General features: G+C 37.2%; 1 protein-coding gene across 1 annotated transcript; it reads left to right on the forward strand.

Annotated features, from left to right (window-relative positions):
* The first annotated feature begins 831 nt into the window (after positions 1-831).
* On the forward strand, positions 832-20,228 carry LOC128367986 (interferon-induced very large GTPase 1-like). Its single transcript, XM_053328736.1, has 10 exons — positions 832-948; positions 1,046-1,142; positions 1,263-1,360; positions 1,991-2,074; positions 2,179-2,246; positions 2,353-2,439; positions 11,655-11,709; positions 11,903-12,103; positions 12,193-12,235; positions 15,547-20,228. The coding sequence occupies exons 1-10, from the start codon at positions 832-834 to the stop codon at positions 20,226-20,228; spliced, it is 5,532 nt and encodes a 1,843-aa protein (XP_053184711.1).
* Positions 20,229-20,978: the final 750 nt, after the last annotated feature.

A 20,978-nucleotide genomic window follows, 5' to 3' on the forward strand; every position in this document is an offset into this window, starting at 1 on the left:
CCAAAAATAACTATCAATACAGTGGTTCTGGGTGGGGTTTGTGCTAAGATTTTCTGGTTTTGATCCTTAGCCAAGCAGGCTGCATGGTATTTTAATGGTTGTGGAATATTTATACTGGGATACTTGTACTTTGGCAATAAGGCCTTACAGACTTGTCTATTACTTGTAGTGAGAAGCAGCTTGTATAATCCAGACCAAGCGTGGGCTTACTTGAGTGTACCCACAATGGAGGTAAATTGCTTTTACATTTTCACAAGATATATTGAAATAGTCCTTTCAGCTAAAAAGTGGATGATTTGATTTAACACACCTGAACATGCATATTATTATTCTTATTTGTCAAGGATGTCAGTGAGGAAGATATATTTTTTGAGTGCAGTGAAGGAGAAAAGGATACTCAACCAACACCACAGTCTTGTTGCAAAGGTGAGTGTAAGCAGGCTGATGCAAGTGGTAAATGTCAGCAGGTAAGATATGCAGTGCAGCCTCAAAGTAATTTTATCACCAACATTATTATTACTATTTCCAGAGAACTGGTACTCTTGCCTTTCATTCCATTCCATCCGTTTTAAGCCATGTTTCAGTTAAGAACATACAGTCAATATTATTATCTAAAATCAGATTGTTAAGAAGAAAAGTTTTGTTTAAAAGAGATCTTATGTTATGCATATTCAAGGTTACTGTTGGGTTAACAGATGGTGTTTATGTGTGCATATTGTTAAAATTCATGCCATGAGGTTGTTTGGTATTGTGTTGTTTAAGATAATAACAGGAATGACTGAATTATTGACAGGTCCGAGTCCAACATGCAGTGACAGTCATTCTACTAACATGGACAAGTATGAACAGGTGAAGAAAATTGGAAAAGGTGGATTTGGAACAGTAATCCTTGTGAAATCCAAAGAGGATGGACACCAATATGTCATCAAAGAGATTGACATATCTGAAGTAAGCACCGTATGCATAATGTTCCACTATTTTAGTGTTCATTTGATCTCTCCTTTACTACTTTGCTCTTTCACATGATCTGTTCTCACTTGGACAGATGTCAACTGAAGAGACAGAGAAAGCTCAACACGAAGTTGAAGTCCTTTCCAAGATGAGTCATCCCAACATTGTCCAGTATAAGGAATCTTTTGAAGGTATGAATGATCCAACATCTTAGCTGTAACCTCAAAGAATCACAGAGATCATCTACTGCAAAGATATCCTGATACACAAATGTGTATGAATGCATTCTTCCACTGTATAATGTCTTTTAGAGAGGAGCTGTCTGTGTATTGCGATGGACTACTGTGAAGGTGGAGACCTATCCGAGAAGATCAAATCTCAGAGAGGAAAACATTTCCCAGAAGAGCAAGTAAGATACTAACTCTTCAAGACAATGATGAATGTTTAAGATATAACTGTTAATCTTTAGGGTGAAACTGTACATCATGTTGTAACAGCTAATAAGGTGATAAATTTGCCCATTTTTTAATGTAATATACAATAATGTAATAAAAATCTATTTAACCCGAGACATAATAATAATAATGTAAGACTAAATGCTGTGGAAGTGTGAAACTTTATATGAATAAAACTTAAATAAAGTGATATTAGTATGTTATTACGTTATGGGCTCCAGTTATTAAATTTGAAAAGGATAATATTTTTACCAGCCCAATAACGTAATAACTTATTATGTTATTGGCAAAAAGTTATTATGTTATTGGTTCAGGAATTTTATTATATTATTGGCTTATTACATTAAAAAAACAGGCACATTTATTTCATTATTGGTGGTTATTATGTTACTGGCTGCTACACATGTGGATACAATTCATCAAAAAACATAATATTCCACTTTGTCTTTAAAATGTATTTAGAGTTTTTTTTAATGTTTTATATTATTTCCTGGCTTTTTTGGTCATTAGAATAACACATTATATATATATAGTTCAACTTGATACTTTTCCTTGTTGCTTTCTTGTTCCTCTACCTTCTTTAGATCCTGGACTGGTTTGTGCAGATTTGTCTGGCACTAAAACACATCCATGATAGAAAAATCCTCCACAGGGACATCAAACCAGAGGTATTACTTCATAGATCACATGATCTTGCCTCAGTGATGCATTTTATTTGTATTTTATACCTTGATGATAAAGACATCACATCTCTTTTATGATTTCTACACAGAACGTATTTTTGACTAAAGATGGGACTGTACAGCTTGGGGATTTTGGAGTTGCAAGAGTGCTGAACAGGTTTGTAAAATATCTGAATGGATCTGTAGGTCTCTGTAGAGCCAATATTAAAATGGAAATAGTAAATCATAATACAGTCTGATTTCTGTTCTCTTCTCATTTCCAGCACTGGAGAACTAGCAACAACATGCATAGGAACACCACTTTATCTGTCACCAGAGATCTGTGCGAAGACACCATATAACAGCAAAAGGTAATAACTTGACGCTCTATATTGTTTTTGTCTCATTTGTGGTGTAAATGAAAATTTAGGTGGACAAGTTCTCTCCCCACTGAACTGACTGTAAGTCATTCAGGATTAGGTAATGACTTCTGGGAGATGTTAAAATATATCTCCTCTTTACTGAGCAAACCCGTTTATCTACCGCAGGAAGTTACTGTAGTATTTATTTCCTCTTAAACTATGTAATTATTTTAAAGTCATGCGTCCCCACATCCGTAACACTCCTAAACAAGCAGCTACAGACATGACAAACCTTTTAGCTTGAGATCACTTTTATGTATTTATCACCTACTATTTATTGTAATTTATTATTGGGTTACATGAATGGTTTTATGTAAGGCAAGGCAAGGCAGCTTTATTTATATAGCGCATTTCATACACAATGGCAACTCAATGTGCTTTACATAAAACAGAAAAACATGTAATTTGAGAAACATTAAAACATACAATTACCCCCCCCCCCCCCCCCATAATAAAAACAAAGTACAGAAAAATAGAAAGAGAGAAATAAAATACTAGAATAGAGCATTAAATATAAGATATATAAAGTGCTTTAAAAGAGCTCAATCATAAGCTCAGGAGAAGAGAAATGCTTATTTATTGTATCTGTATTGCAATTCTTTTTTTCTTTACCTTGTGCCTTAATATGTCCATGTTTATTTAAGAATACGTGCAATATTCAACTATGTGAAGTATGCAACTGAATACTTATGTTTTTGTGTTCACTGTTTGCATGTTTTGGTCCTGTAGATTTATAGATTTGTAGATTTATTTATTTTGGAAGACAGGGACAATGCATATTAATCAAAAACATTAACATGTAAATACGCCTTTAGTCCCTGGGGGAAGGTTGATGATAAAAACAATGACATGTAAAATAACATTCTTTAAAAGAAAGAAGAGAAAAGAAAAATAAATAATAAAATTAAAATAAAATAAATAATAATAATATGTAATCAGACTGATAAACAATGAGCAGAAAACCGTGTTATTCTTGACAGAACCAGAATTTTGGGGATCATAAAGTGCTAAAGTGCTGCTGTATCAAAAACTACTGGTGTTATTGCACATGGCTCTATTGCACAAAAGTTTAAAAGTGCTAATGTCTATTGCACAATGTCCTATTGCACACAGTTCTTACACTCAGATTAGTGTGCAGATATTATTGCACTTGGTGAATGTACACAGATGTACTTGTGTACGCACTATTGCACAGCATTCACAAGGTCACATCCCCAAATTACACCCCAACAAATAAACCCACATATACAGCAAACAAGTACCTACAGCACATTCAGAGGATTTTTAAGATTAGGAGTACAGTATTGATTATCTAGGAACCATGTGTTTAGTGAATGAGGTAAGGGTTGGTATATCTCGTATGCAGTGATGGGAATAACGCTGTTAATAACGGCGTTACTTTTTTCAGTAACGGGTAATGTAACTACCGTAATTACTACTTCCATTGTTACAACGCCGTTACCGTTACTTAATTAAATGAGGCACGTTACAAACTGAAGCTAATCTACTCAGTGAACCTATTCTTTTTTCTTTTTTTTTTGAACATGTGTTTATTGTTTTTTTCACAGAAAGTAAACAAACATTTATACATACATTCACAGCAGGGTAAACATTCATACAGTCAGCCCTGTGATTTGTGGTTCGAATAATGTTATTTCACCAACCATACTCATAGTTAACTGACAATACTCAGATGTTGGCTTAATTCAAACAGAATGCCCCCCCTCCCCATCCTAGTACAGTCATCGTCTAACTGTCTAAGTATAAGTGGATTATCAAGGAAAAGGGTAGCTACAGGCAAAAAGAGGACTTCTTGTAACCCTCTGCTATACAATACAATTACTTCTAACTTATAAGTTAAACCAAAAACAACAAAACAGAACAACAACAACAACAAAAAAAAGGAAAAAAAGCTTTTTGGTCTTTGGATGTCAGACATAACATGTTGGTGATGCTTACGAAGAAAAGGCACTTATGCACATGGGACTCAGGCAAAAATAGAAGGATGTTAACATGAGCAAGGCAAGTCTACATTAGGAAAACAGAAACACCTGATAGGTTATAAGATTAGGAAGCCCTGCTAGTCATGAAAGTTTTAATCGGGTTCCAAATTTTCACAAATAACTCAGGCTTCATGTTTAAATGATATCTGAGCTCTTCCAGATGTAATACACTGCTCAGTTCTCTAAGCCACATCTCAAAAGAGGGCGCAAACTCCTCTTTCCACATCTTAAGAATAGCCTTTTTTGCCAATACCATAATAAATAAAACTGCTTGTGATTGAAATTTATCATCCTCATTAAGCGTGGCCCCCAAAACACTTATTAATGGATCTGGCTTCAGAGAGATGTCATACGCTCCGGACACAGAGTCATATATTTTCTCCCAGAATGGCTGAATTTTTGGACATGACCACAAAGAGTGAAGTAATGTACCTTCATATTTCTTACATTTACCACATATAGGAGATTCAACTGGATACATCTTATGTAATTTTGATTTTATATAATGTAGTCTATGCATGGCCTTGAATTGGATTAACATATGCCTGACATTTATGGAACATCTACTAACATTTCTAAGACATTCCTCCCAGGTTTCCCCAGATATCGGGATAGACGTCTCCCTTTCCCATTCTTCTTTGAATTTGTCTGTATTTGTATTGTCCTCACTTGACAGAATAGTGTAATAGTAGGAGATTGCCCCCCGGTCTATTGGGTTGTGTTTGTTTATGCTTTTAACAACTGAATGGCTATTGATCCTTTCAAAGTTAGGGAGATGTCTCCTAGCAAAATCCCTGACCTGTAAATATCTAAAGAAGTCACTGGGTGGAAGGTTGTACTTATGTTTAATTTGAGTGAATGATCCAAAACTACTGTCAACATACAAATCCTGCATGGTCACTAGACCCTTCTGTTTCCATTGAGTAAAAACTCCATCTTGTATACCCGGTATGAATGTGTGATTATTACATATTGGACTGTTCAAATAAGTATCAGGTACCTTGAGATATGACCTAATCTGTTTCCATATCTTTAAGGTATTAAGAATAACAATATTTCCACTATACAGAGCCCTTTCAATTTTGGTGGACTATTGATCAATGCACACAGGGATGTCCCTTTACAGGAGGCCTGTTCAATACAGATCCATTCTGGGGTTTCAACATTCTTTTCTGACCGTGTTTCTCTCCACCAGGCTATATTACGGAGATGGGCAGCCCAATACTATCTTCTAAAATTGGGAAGACCAAAACCCCCCTCTAATTTTGGCTTTGTTAGATGTTTCTTGGTTATTTTTACTGATTTATAATTCCACAGAAAAGGGATGATTATTGAGTCTAATTTCACAAAAAATTTCAATGGTATAAAAGACGGAATTGATTGAAATAAATAAAGGAAACGTGGAAGTGTTACCATCTTGATGGCGTTGATTTTCCCTACCATGGACAGGGGCAGTGTTTTCCAAAATGCAACATTCGCCTTGAGTTCAGCTATCTTCTTATGCCAATTTGCTTGCAACAGATCCTCAGGTTTCCTCGTAATTATGATTCCCAGGTACTTCATGTGGTTATAAGTTATTTTAAATTGGACTGAATCTAAGAAATGTTGATCTATTTTTGCAGTAAGAGGCATCAGTTCACTCTTATTCCAATTTATTGTGAACCCGGAGAAAGCCCCAAAGGTTTCCAGAAGGTCTAATACTGAGGTCTCTGGATCGGCTACAAACAAAATTACATCGTCCGCATATAGCGAAATGTGTTGTTGTCGGCCCTCTATCATGATAGGAGCTATATCAGTACTTTGCCGAATGCTGTTGGCAAGCGGTTCCATAGCTATTGCAAACAAGTACGGGGACAGGGGACGTCCCTGCCTTGTCCCACGATATAACCTAAAAGGCTCTGATACAGTTTGATTAGTAATTACTGAGGCCTCCGGTTTTGCATTTACAATTTTTACCCATTTCAAAAAATTATCTCCAAATCCAAATTCCTTAAGGGTTGAAAACATATATGGCCACTCAATTTGGTCAAATGCTCTTTGTGTATCGAGCGAGAGCAGACATGCCTCTGTGTCCTGTTTGTTGTATATGATATTGAAAAGTCGTCTTAAGTTGGATTGTATGTCTGTTTGGCATAAATCGATAAATTTGATCATTGTGTATGATAGAACATATGTGTTTTTTAAGTCTGTTAGCCAAAACCTTGCTCAATATTTTAATCTCAATGGGAATAAGGGACACTGGGCGAAAGGAAACGACCTCCAGCTTATCCCTCCCTGGCTTTGGTATTAAAGCTATATTTGCCTGGTATAATGTTGGTGGGAGTTCTGCTTGGAGCATGGAATGATTCATCTTACGAAGTAATATGGGACTGAGTGTCGCACGGAATGCCTTATAGAATTCAGCCCTAAAACCATCTGGTCCTGCACATTTATTATTAGGCAACTGAGCAATCACCTCATTTATCTCTTCCGATTTGATATCACCTTCTAATAAATTCCTAGCCTCCTCACTCAATTTAGGAAGATCAGCGTTTATTAGAAATGTATCTAAAGCAGCCGCATCTAACTCTCCTTTTCGATTTATAAACTTTGTTGTAAAATTCAACGAAACAATTATTTAATGCTTTGGCTTCAGTTAAAATAGTGCCATCTTTAGATCGGATTCTATGTATAGCTCGTGTCACCTGCAATTGTCTAAGTTGCCGAGCAAGTAGTTTGTGGGGTTTGTCTGAAAGTTCAAAATATTTTTGCTTAACCTGATTAAGTACTTTGATTGTCTTTTTAGAAAGAATAGAATTATATTCACTTTTAAGCAGAATAATTTTCTTCAGCATTACTGGGTCTAATTTTGACTTATGGTTTGTCTCCAGCTCAGTAATTAGATGTTCAATTTCAGTTAATCTTCTATTTTCTTCTTTTTTTTCCCTTATCTGAAAGGATATGATATCCCCTCTGATGACCGCTTTAAATGATTCCCATAAGACTGAATTTGTCACATTGCCAATGTCGTTATCTGTAAAAAACAACGAAATTTTTTCTTTAATATACGTAAGGAATGAATTATCATTCAGTAATGAATTATCAAATCGCCAACTATATGAGCCTTTGTCTATTCTTAAGTTGAGATCCAATGATAAGGGAGAATGATCAGATATCAGTCTGTTATGATACTCAACAGCCTTTACTAACTGCAATAAACTGGAGTCAATAACAAACGTTTTTGATTCTGGAGTATGATTTGTGCACTGCTGAGTAGAAGGAGTATTCTTTATCAAGAGGATGTAAGTTTCTCCACGCATCAACCAGATTAAGATTCTTTAGATAAGTATTTAACATCGCTGCTGATTTAGTTTTAACAGTGCGATTTGGATGTGCATCTTTTGATGGATTCAAGACACAATTATAGTCCCCTCCTATAATTACTTTAGACAAAGTAGGGTCAGGAATACTGTCTATTGCCTTTTTAAAAAACAAAGGGTTGTCATAATTCGGGCCATACAAATTAATCAGAGTGACTTCAACCAAATTTATTTCCCCCATAACAATTATGTATCTACCATTTGTGTCCGATATAGTTTGTTTATGAATAAATGGAACATGTTTCCTAATGATAATGGCCACTCCCCTTGTCTTTGTAGTAAAATTTGATTGATATACTTGGGCTGCCCACACTGGTTTTATAAGCGCTCTTGCCATATGTTTAACATGGGTCTCTTGAAGAAAAAGGATATCAGCTTGTAGACCCTTGGCGTGGGTAAAAACCTTATGTCTTTTAACCGGATTATTCAATCCGCGTACATTCCAGCTGAGAAAACGTATTGTGCCGTCCCCGCGTGCCTTACTCTTATCACTCATTTATTATTCTCTGTATCATCTGCAATGTAGTCTGTGACATCCAAAACCTCTCTGTTGAAATTAAGCCCCACAAGAACGTCTGGGACCAAAAGAAATGCCCCCTGAACCCTCTCAGCAAAGCACATAACCTGAACAATAACGAAAACTTCACATGAACTTTACATATTCTCTCCCCTCCCCTCTCTCCCCCTTCACTCCCTCGAAAGGGTGAAAACGTCAACATTTACATTCGCGTCAGTCTACTCACACCTGAGCGGTATTGCACGAAACCAGGATAAGGGATTAAGCCGGGATATGTTAGTTATCCTGGCTGAATTTAGCCTCAAGTCGGTTGCATGAAAGCAGGTTAAATTTAACCCGGCCCAGTTACTATGGTGATTTATTCTCTGCAGCTAGCCTGCTCCAGACCAGGCTAACAACCAGGCTAAGATTATTCTCAGGGATTCATCTGGCAGTTCTGTCAATCGTGTGACAAATTAATGGGTTTTACAGCATTTCCATTGTCTTTCTAAATATGTTGCATCATTTTAATTATCCTGCATTAAAATATTACAGATAGACTATATTGTCGTTTCATTAAAGTCTGTTGACTGTTTAATTGCAACAGTCATTTTATAGTCATTCATGTGGTATCATTATTGTGTATAATGTACAGTAGATTTACTTTGTACTATTTACTAGCCGATACTCACAATGTTACTTGGCTGCTTCTGAGGCTGAGCAGCATCTGGGTCCTGTTACACGTTATTTTCTATTAGCACCAAATCACTGACTTCATATCCATTATGGGCTAAATGAGCAAGACATTTCCACAAAATTGACATGATACCTCAAGCCTGGAGTCCAGCAACACTGTCTCCTCATCTGCAGAAGTGCATCCTGCAGCTGCAGATATGCCTTCCCCCTGCCCTACACCTAATTATAATAATTGTTTGCACTTAATTATATTTCCTGAGTAGCATGCACTTTTACTTGCCACATTTAAATCAAAGTGTACAACTGTTGATTAGTGGGCTTGGACAGTAACTTTAGTCCTTTAATTGTAATTTTGACAGTTCTAGTGGAGCACTGTTGTATTAATTGTACTTTTTTTTTTAAGTATATTTTTGGGCTTTTTGCCTTTGATATACAGGTAAGTGGAGAGAGACAGGAAAACCGGAGACAGAGAGGGGGGAATGACATGCAGGATAGGACCGCTTGGTGCAGGATTCGAACCGGGGTCGGCTGCAGCGAGGACTGTAGCCTCAACACACGGGTCAGGTGCTCTACCCACTGAGCTATGCTTAATTAATTGTACATTAATTGCACTATTTACGCATTGAGCCGGTCCGCGATTGTCTGCCAGGCTTTCTCCCTTTCCTTGATTACAATGCTTGTGTTGCCTTTTTTTCTTCTAATTTCTTTAACCTCATCATGAAACTCCATCAGGAGCTGTTGTTCAGCGGCCGTGAAGAATGACGCGCAACACTTTTCCATTTTCCAATCTGTCATTCTGTGATCGATGCCATGGGTCTATTTGAGAATGCCATGAACACGCACTTATCCCAACTATCTACACCTGGCTTGACATAGCCGCACCTTTTCATCCTGGCTCAGCAAACGTGCAACCGAATAAGCCAAGATGCGCCGGTCAGACTAGATCAAGCTGCGCTTGCTCAGTTATCCTGGATTTCTTTATTCTACTTTTGTGCAATACCCCTCAGATGCAACGTTGTTATTCCTCATTCCGTTTGTAAAGCACAATACTCTTCAGTGAACCTGTTCTCATCCAACTTTGCTCTCAGCCACAAAAGCTGCAAAGATGTATTTTTTTGGTTTGTTTTTTTTGGAAAGGGGAACGGGAGAAGGGAGGGGCAAGACAACCGTGATGATGATAGGTTAAGGCAGAGTAAGATTTCATGGTAAGGCAATCAGAGGCAGTGTTTACACACAAACGAAACATGCACACAGCAGCCTCACACACACAAACTAGCAGAAGCTGCAGCAATGGCGAGTTCGGAGGAAAAGGTTGCGTTTTTAAACTGGAAGTACAGACACTACTTTTATCTCCTTGAGGTAAAAGGCAGGAGCATACATGTGAAATGTACATTATCTATCAGAGCCAAGTATTTGTCCACGTCCGTTACAAGCAACTCTAACCTAATGAAGCATCTCTCAACGGCACACGCCACTACAAAACTTGTGGCCAAAAACACAGACATATTTATACTTTTTTTTTTTTTTTAATTATTATTATTTTTTAAAGTAACACAATAGTTACTTTCCCTGGTAACTAGTTACTTTTATAATGGAGTAATTCAGTTACTAACTTAGTTACTTTTTGGGAGAAGTAACTGTAACTATAACTAATTACTTTTTAAAAGTAACGTGCCCAACACTGCTCGTATATCACTCGGTATTATGTTGCATGTATACGACGCTTGGTATGATAACACTGATGATGATAACAGTTTTCCTAAATGGGACCAGACAGTCACCTCTGGATCCTGCTCTGGTTGACCTATTTGTATTTTTCTTTATAAATTCCTTTAACGGAGGTGGAGCTAGTCCGTTGAGGATTTTATAGATTAGGATAAAATCTGCACATTTTATTATGTTTTCCCAACTCAGGAGTTTATATTTTTTCAAGATGGCACAATGATGGTATGTGTTGGGCTTTTTTATCTAGAATTTTCAGAACTTGTTTGTATGCAATTTCAACAGACTTTTGCGTGGACTTACATGCCAGTGCCCAGGTTGTTATACAGTAGGTAATATGTGGCACAATCATTGCACTAAGGTACAGTTTGGCTGAGTCGACAGGTTATTTCTAATGTATTTGAAATTAGAGAGATTAAATTTTATTCTATTCACAGTTTGTTTTACTTGTTATTTGAAGCATAGCTGTGAGTCTATCATAATTTAAACTCCTGTACCACCTCAAGTCACTGTGTCTGTCATGTATGTTGTTTATGTTGTTTATGTGCAGCTGTATTCAGCACTTTTAGCCTTCAGGAAAAATAAAGTTAATCTTAACTTGACTTATTTAATTTAAAGTATGCATGTAAATTAAGCAAACATGTCAGGGACAACAATGGCCATAAATCCAGGACTCTATCATTCAATAACTCATAAAGTCTGATATGTTGTGTTAAAAATGTAATAAAATGTAATGATAATAATAACTTTATTTATATAACACCTTCTATACATAACTTAAACCTCTCAATCTCAATATCTAATTTATATTTTTCTCAGTAATGAAACTGAGATACTGAGAACTGATCCCAGCCTGTCTGTTTGTCTGCTCTCTCCTCTGACTTTCAGTGATATTTGGGCCCTTGGCTGTGTCCTGAATGAAATGTGCACTCTTAAGCCTGTAGTAAGTATTCTTTGTCTGAGATGTTTAGTAATTCATGTAGATTGAATGTATCATAAACAGTATTTCAATGCTCTCTCACATAATGATTTAGATCTCTTCTCTGTGTGTCTAATGGTTGACAAACAAGAATGGGTCATTCCTTTCTTACCCCCTATTGACTGCAGTGGTTATAACTAAATATGTTTCCTCTCAGTTTGAGGTTGAACCTTGGGAGCAGCCATATCAGAAGATCCTTCGTGGCTCATACCCTCCTTTGTCTGATCACTACTCACAAGAACTGCGTTCCCTCTTGAATCAGCTGTTGAATTGTGACCCAACAGAGAGACCCTCAGTCAGCAGCATACTGGAGGAACCTTTCCTCTGCCGCAGGATACAGAAGTTCCTCACACCGAAGGTGGAGAACACAGTTGGTTTGATACAGTCTGAATTTACATGAAATAAATTGTCTTCAGTCACAAATAATTTATTCTCTGCTCATTCCAGATCATTGCTGATGAATTTGGCCATGATTTTCTTCACAGGGCAGGTAAGGAAACTATTCATCTCTATAAATAATTATCTGCATATAAATGGAGAATCTGTTGGCAAGGGACAAGATTTTGATATTGAAAGCGTTCTGGTTTCCATTTATGTGTTTGGTTTACTGTAAATAGTGTATGTAGGGAGTTAAAGTAGCAGAACTCATTGGACCAAGTGTCATCTGGACCTAGATTAGCTACATTCGGCCAGTGTAACTTGTCCTTACCATTTGCTTTAGCTAGTAGCAAACTGAACTGTAAACAATGACAGATGTACTGAAGAGCATGTCTTGGCCTGAGTATCCAGTGTAGCTGCTGACTACACCAGAAGCCCAGAAACATCGGCCTGTAGCTGATGGGTCCCAAGGTTGGCAGAGTCAAGCTTTTATAAACACAATACTGTGCAAAAGTCTTAGGCCATCATTAGATTTGTTGTTTTAGCAAAGTTAGAATGATCATATATAATTATTTCTCAGTCTCTTAATTACAGTACAATCAGAAATTTCAGGAAATCTGTATGTAGTATTAAAAACACAGAAGGGAAAAAAATAGAAAAGAAAAAGAAAAAAGAAAATAGCTTCTATAAGTTAAAGTGCAGCTACTTAGTGTGACCTCCCCTTACACTTGAATGGAGCCTTAATTAATAATAATATTTAATCATTAATGTTAAATTTTGTGTACAAAGTTCCTGTACTTATGTTTGTTTGATGGTGGTGGCCTAACACTTTTGTATATATATGTGTATATATGATTATTATTATTCATAATATGTATCCAAAAAGTATTCATACCCCTGGCAAATTTTGACTTAAAGTTACTTTTATTCAACCAGCAAGATTTTTCTTGACTGGAAATGACACAGACATCTCCCAGAAGATAATAAGACGATGTACAAGAGGCATCATTGTGGGAAAAAATACTTCTCAGCTTTTATTTGCATTTGAACAAAAAGTGGCATGTCCAAAATTATTTATTAATTATTATTAATTTCGGGCTTGACTGTATATACTTGTGTGTGTATATACATATTTATATACACAGTATGTGTGTGTGTGTGCGTGTATATGTATATACCGTAAATTCCGGACTACAGAGCGCACCTGATTAAAAGCTGCATGCTCTAATTTAAGAAAGAAAATCAATTTTGTACTTGTACAAGCCGCATCGGATTTTAAGCCGCAGGTGTCCCACGTTGTAATATGAGATATTAGCTAGGGTTGGTCCGATTGGCGATGCCTGACAGCCATCACGCAACCCCCCAATCGTACCGTGCCCAAGCACGTTTGCCCCCTAAAGTCCGGATTATTTGCCTTGTGTGCTGTGAGTGCAAGTGTACCCTGCTTGAGGGAGGCAAGGGAATCCCGGGAAATCGACGATTTTTTAAAAGGCAACACTAGCTGAGCCCTGGTCATTTCAAGCAACACTAAATGCAGTGAGGAGACATTATGCATATGGGTTCCCAATCCGACCATTTTTTGTGTATTATTTTATCATTATTAAGGCAAAAGAACTCAATTTATGTCCATGGACATTATAATGAATAGGCTATAGGCTTAATATTAGTTTACATCCAGCGTGCTGCGTGGACTTCATTACATCTGCTGCACCGCTGCTACCACTATTATCAAATGGTAAGTTTATTGTCTGTAACTGTGACCCTCATAAAAGTAATATTTTACAAATCTGCATTATATAAACTAACGAAATTCGTTAAAGTAAGTCATTTAGCGACTTCTAAGTCATTAAACTAAGCGAACTCTCCCGTTCTCTCCTATGAACGAGTCGGACAACAACGTGTATCAGACATAAAGCCAAGTGAAAAAGTAATAAAGTGCGTAACAGCCACATCATATGCTATTCTTCGAGTATTTTCCATGTTGATGAGAGTCAGTACAAATGACTGATTTACAATAATAAAGCGCGCTTGATTTATCACACAATTTCATTGGACCTCTGTGAACTACTCATCAATTTTATTGGTCTACTGTTACAAGGCAAAATGTTTTGGCCGTCACGAAAAAAAAAACATGCATTAGCCGCACAGTAGTACAAGCCGCAGTGTTCAAAGTGTGGGAAAAAAGTAGCGGCTTATAGTCCGGAATTTACGGTATATACACACAGATATAATATATAACATGTAATATATATATATATATATATATATATATATATACATATATCAGTTTTTAACTATGTATATTGTTCAGAAGAACTCCTTAGACAAATGTTCAACTTGAAACAAAATAGCTGTATTCTGTGATGAAGAAATAGAAAGTAAAGATCACTTATTTTTCTAATGTCTTTTCACGATACTTTTTGGTGTAACTATTCTGTGTTTCTACGTATCAAATCATTTCTTTTTCCCATTTTATCAGCCAAAGTTCTGCTCTGTTAGACACTGAGATCTGTATCTATTTATAAAATCATGACTGGGAGATAGACAACCGTTTGACATGGATTTTTTTCTTAATGAAAACAAATATTTAAAAAAAATATTTGTACAACATGAATATTAAAGGAATAAATACATTTCTATATCTAAGCTCACGAACAGGCCAGGCCTGCAAGTTGAGAGCAAAAAACTTGATCAGCTAGTCAGTGGGCGTGGTTTTTGATTGACATTTTGGGCAGAAGTAACACAAATTGCTTGCTGTAAACGATAAATGTCAGTTACTGTAGGTGTGGTGAATGATGAACAGCAGAAAGTTTATCAAACATATTGACAATTGCAGTGCATGCTTTACACCACTGTTCATAGGACGTTATAGTTCATCAATTCAAGTCATTCAAGTGTGGACGCTCCCATCATTATCTTTATAGTTATAGTTATCATTCTTAGTGTGGAGCCTTTTACAGACCTATAACCATATGCAGATCCAACCTCTCTGTATTTTACTGCTGTATAGGACACACACAGCCCACTGTTCAATGAAAGACAATTGCGCTAAGGTGCATTAACAAATGCTCAGGCAGAGTATTTAGGTTACCAAAGAGTACTTTGTCAATTGTTTGAACTGATTGTGCTACAGTATGACCACCACCAGAATACCCGAAGATCTATAATGCTAAAAAAACACAATCCTTGTAAAACGCCCCATATTACATATTCATTAAGGCAAACTACTAAATGGACAGCGCGCGCTTACACATTTGAAAGACACAAGCCTCAGTGCACCGCATTAGTAGATCAGCTTGTATTTTTTTTGCAGGTGATGTCAAGTTTGCACACGTTTTTTCACACACCCAGGCCCACAGAGTCAAACATATGAAGTCAGATAAGGTTATTCATTTTTAAAGTTATATTTTTTCTCTTTCCCAGCCCTTTTCTACTTTCTCTCCAAACTTGGACTGGAGGAATTTTATCCCAACAAGCTCACTCTTCGCTCTCTTTTGGAAATCAACAAAAACAGTATTTATGATGAAACTGTTCAATCACTGGAGAAAATACCATGGTGCTTTCTCAGGAAACTCTTTCAAATCAGTGCAGAATGCAGAAACTGTACACAATTATCAAACGATGATGAAGATGGGGAGGAAAACAGTGATCAGTTTGACTTTGACCAGCTCATTGCAGATGACTGTGATGACAACAAGGTTAACCCTCTCGACCTCATAGTTGCACTCTTTCTTTGTGCTGACAGCTTCTTGCAACAGGAAATGGCCCTCAAGATGTCAGTGTGTCAGTTTTCTGTCCCACTGCTGTTGCCTCATGTCAATAACAGTCAGTCTACTCTGATGCTGTGGGCTCTGAGAGACATCGTCAAAGAGTGGTGTCCACAGGATTTGTCTGAATCAAAAGGATTTGTTGAAAACAACATTGTCCAAGCAAATATACCATTCTTTACCTTTGTCAGGCTGAAAAACTGTAGTCTCTCCAAGTCACAGGTGTTGAATCATGTTCTCAGTCGTGGCCAACAGAATCACAACATCTTCATACACAGAGATATGGAAGGAGGAAGACTTCAAAGAATAATTGCCAATGGTTTGGTAGAGGTTTGCTGGTACCTTCCCTGTGGCAAAGAAAATCTTGACATATTTCCAGAACCAGTTGCCTTTGCCAATTTGAGAGGAGACATTTGTGAGTCACTGGCACAATTCAATTTTCTTTTTCAAGTGTCAACTGCTACCTTTGTGTTCCTGGACAAAGTTGAAGAAAATGAGCACAAGATTCTGACTTCTCTTCAAGATGTGAAATCCAAACTCTGCTTGGTTGTTAATCGCAAGGAGCACAGCTCTGGAGAGGACATGATGTCTGTGAAGAAAACACTGAAAGAATTGAAGGTGCCAAAAAGCAGTGTGAAAACCAAAGACCCAAGTGTAAATATTGCAGAGTTTTCAAAGAAACTTTGTGCAGCCATCAAGACCTCACTGCCAGATGTAAAAGCCACACTGAACATTGTCAATATGGTTGGAAAAGCTGCTGAGCTTGGTCTATTTGTGGATGAAAGCACAAGTGATAAACAAAACAAAGCAGCTGAGGAGATACTGAAAGGAATCGGTGTGAGGTTGATACCAGACTACAAGAAACAACAACTTCCATTGCAGGGAGATAACTGGAAAAGACTATCACAGTTACAGATGGAGGAATGTAGATTGAAGAAATCTGGCGAACTAGGACTGGAAGAATATAAATCACAGCTACAGGAAGAAAAACTACAAATCAGGAAGGAGCAAAACAAATACAAACTGTCCAAAGCTATGACAAGTTTCATTGAATCCTTATCCACAAGTGACAAAGAGAAACGAGACTTTTTTCTTAAGTGGATGAAACTTAAGCTTGATACACATTCACGGAACAAACTGTCTGATCTGCGCAACAAGTTCAAAGAGCAATGTGAGAAAAAAGACATCAAACTCATTGCAAAGTTAGATAAAGATTTGCTGGAAAGCTCATTAGGAGTAGAGCATTACATGAGAGAGATGGGACTCATCTATGAGTTCTCAGTTAAAGGCTCAAGAAACATTGTTGATGAAATAACTCGTCTCCCTGGTTTGGCTGCTGAAATGCTGTTGGATGGATTTCCTTTAGAGCTCTTGGATGGAGACGCTTCCAACATCCCAGAAAGATGGGTGACAGATGTGCTGATGGAGCTTCACAAGAAGGTTGGAGAACAGAGCAAACTATTAGTACTGACTGTGCTGGGTGTTCAAAGTACAGGGAAGTCAACACTCCTCAACACCATGTTTGGTGTGCAGTTTCCTGTCAGCAGCGGCAGATGCACAAGAGGAGCTTATATGCTCTTCCTCAAAGTTGGAAAGGATATGAAACGTGAGCTGAACTATGATTTTATAGTTCTCATTGACACAGAGGGTCTAAAGTCTCCCGATCTAGCAGAACTAGAAGAAAGTTATGTGCATGACAATCAGCTGGCAACTTTTGTGATTGGTTTAAGTGATGTCACCATTATTAACATTGCAATGGAGAACTCAACAGAAATGAAAGATGTCCTGCAAATTGCAGTTCACGCCTTCCTGAGAATGAAGGAAATTGGTAAAAAGCCAATTTGTCATTTTGTGCATCAAAATGTTTCTGGAGTTTCAGCTCATGCAAAGACAATAACAGAAAGAAAGCATCTTTTGGACCAGCTCAATCAAATGACACAAATTGCTGCTGAAATGGAAAAGAAGCCTTCTATTAAAGCATTCACAGATGTGCTGGACTATGACATGGACAAAAACAACTGGAACATCCCAGGACTCTGGCATGGAACCCCTCCGATGGCACCAGTGAACACAGGTTATAGTGAAGCTGTAGCAGATTTAAAGAGAAACCTTTTGGTGAAAACAAACAGAAGCAATGGAGTCCCAAAGATCCCAGAGTTTCTAGTTTGGATTAGAAGTCTCTGGAAATCTGTGAAATATGAGAACTTCATCTTTAGTTTCAGAAACACTCTTGTGGCTCAGGCCTATGACAACCTTTGCAAAGAGTTCAGTCAATGGGAATGGGAGTTCAGAAAAGAAATCCTCTCCTGGCAAAAACAAGCAGAGTTGGAAATCACCAATGCTGACAATGAATCTAACATGGAGACTTGGAACAGATTGGTTGAGTCAAAAAAACGTGAGGTGACCGACAAAATAAAACAGCAACAAACTAAAATGAAGGAGAAACTATACAAGTATTACAAAAGGAAAGATGGACATATAAATCTCATTGAGAAATACAAAGCTGACTTTTCCAACAGTATCAGTAGTCTTGCAAATGAAATCACACATTCAGTGAACAATAAACTGGATTGTGCACTTGAGCTGAAAAAAAGTTCAAAAAAGGTTCAAGACATTCAGAGAAAGTACAGAGGAGTGATTGAAGAACAAGTTATGAAACTCTTGACCGAGTGCAAAAACCAAACATTGCCAGAAGAACAACTAGAAAATGTGTTTGAAAAGATGTGGACTGAAGCCACTAAAAATGTGTCTGGCCTGGAAGAACAAAATATATCTGTAAGCATCCTCAAGCAGTTGAGAAAAAACTTTGTCAATCGTAATGTCAATGAGGAATTACAGAACACTGGAGACCTACATGAAATTGGGAAGGAACCACTCAAGGTCAAAAGTAAACATATAAAACAAGGAATGATAAAAGGCATCATAAATTCTATCATGAAAAAAGATGCAGAAAGAGATCTGCAGGAGTTTGCTGACAGTGTCATTGAGTCTTGCACACGATTCGTGTTCGATAAAGCAAAGTCAAACTCAGATTACCATGACTCTTTTACAAGAGATCTCCTTGAAAAAATAGATGAATACTTTCAACAAAAGCGTCAGAAAACTAATGCAAAGTTTGAGATTGACCTGAAACTTCACATTTGTGGCATTGCCTCAAGGGAATTCTTCAGAATGCACCAAAAATACTTGTCGGGTAAAGATCCTCGGACTCAGCTGGAGAAATACAAGAGTCAGTATTTGTCAGATTTTCTTGATTTGTACAAACAGAGAGATGATTGTCAACGCAAAGCAGATGCTTTTGTCAAGTGTTGCATCAAACCTGCTGTGGAAGACTACATCAATAGATCTTTGGGAATAGACATTGTGGATGATATTTTGACAGGTTCTCATTCAGCAGAGTACAGCTCTCGCTCCTTTTTCCAGTACAACATTCAGGAAGAGTTGCTGCAAAGGGATGACTTCAAGAGTTTTGTCAAGTACATTTGTAACTATGAAATATATGTTAAGGATTGGATATTTCAGCACATCCAGAAAAAAATGTCAGAGGGCAAAACTTTGTGCAAACTGAGGAACAAGAACCTTCAAGTCATAGTTGATAAAATCACAGCAGCATTAGAGCAGGCCTCAAAAGGACCAGGTGGTGTTCAACTGCCAGACAACAGTGAACGCATCACAGAGCTCATCAGCAACATGCGGAAGTATTTGATTAAAGACATCTCAATTTCAGAGGAGGATGAAAAAACCACCTTGTTTCAAATCAAAAGCACATGTCATCCATTTATCAACAGCCTCAAAATGTCAATAGAAGACTTGAAAGAACAGCTTCAGGAAGAATTCTCAAAGTCTGAAAACATCACTGAGACTCTGAACAAACTTCCAATCAAACCACAGGATGAGCTTTTCAAGCGAGTCTTTGGTTGTGGAAAGCAATGTCCATTTTGTAAAGTTCCCTGTGAGGCTGGAGGAAAAGGACACGATAAGCATCATGCAACTGTGCATCGACCACAAGGTCTTGGTAGATACAGGAATGTATACACTGAGAAGCTGGTGGAAACACTGTGTACGACTGATGTACATGGTGAACGTAAATTTCGAAACTCAGATACTAAATGGGAGTTTCATCCTTACAAAGACTACACCAAGTACTATCCAGACTGGCACATTCCTCCAGATCCCAGTATAGAGGCATCTGACTACTGGAAGTATGTACTGGTACGATACAATGACAGATTTGCTCAAGAATACAAGGCCAAACCAGCTGATGTTCCAGATGCCTGGAGGAGAATCACTAAGGAACAAGCACTGAAGGGGTTAAAAGATGCCTACAACATAAAGTGAACAACATACAAATGTCTTTAAAATAAACCAACACTATGCATCATCTTATTTGGCTGAACTATTATATTGACCCAGAGAACAGCAAGTGATCAGTTTCAGCATACTATTCAGCATGATGAAACATTTCTGGAAACTTTTTAAAAGTATCTTTTGAGTTTGTAGTTCAAACTCAAATTCAGACTAAACCAGCTGCTAACAGTGAATACTGTGACCTCTGAACTTTGGTCTGATGAACGTGACAAATGACAAATGAGTTGAACAAGTTGCTGAGAAGTTGTAAAGCTGGAAATAATTAAGTTATACTGTTAAACCTTTTCTGCACTATTCCTTTTACTTTTGTTATTTGGCAATTTTACTTTTTACAGATGTTTTGTCTCTGGTCTGCATGATAATGATGAAGAAAATTATAAAGAACAAAGATCACAGAAACAATTAAATAATGTTTTCTCATGTTTTTGTCTTTATTTTCTAATTATGATGTTGATGACGACAGTCAAGACCACATGAAAAGGGCCAAGATTTACCGTATTTACGGTTTTTCTGTTGTTTTATGATTACAAGTGTTTTTTTTTCGTGAATAGTAACCAGTGTGTAAGATGATGATGATGATGATGATGATGATGATGATGATGATGATGATGATGAAGATGTCAGCATGGTTCATTCATGGTTCACAGTTAACTTTCTAATGGTTACTATCAGTCAATGAATAACAAATATTGATACAACTGACTTTTGGTTCTGCTGTTT

The sequence above is a fragment of the Scomber japonicus genome, chromosome 1, assembly GCF_027409825.1.
Source record: "Scomber japonicus isolate fScoJap1 chromosome 1, fScoJap1.pri, whole genome shotgun sequence".
Classification (NCBI taxonomy): Eukaryota; Metazoa; Chordata; class Actinopteri; order Scombriformes; family Scombridae; genus Scomber; species Scomber japonicus.

What these genes read in the sequence shown, in the direction of transcription:
- LOC128367986 (XM_053328736.1), top strand. Translation starts at nt 832, where the DNA reads ATGGACAAGTATGAACAGGTGAAGAAAATTGGAAAAGGTGGATTTGGA. An exon ending in AAGAGATTGACATATCTGAA is followed by an intron (nt 949 to 1,045) that starts GTAAGCACCGTA and finishes TCACTTGGACAG; the next exon opens with ATGTCAACTGAAGAGACAGA. An exon ending in ACAGGGACATCAAACCAGAG is followed by an intron (nt 2,075 to 2,178) that starts GTATTACTTCAT and finishes ATTTCTACACAG; the next exon opens with AACGTATTTTTGACTAAAGA.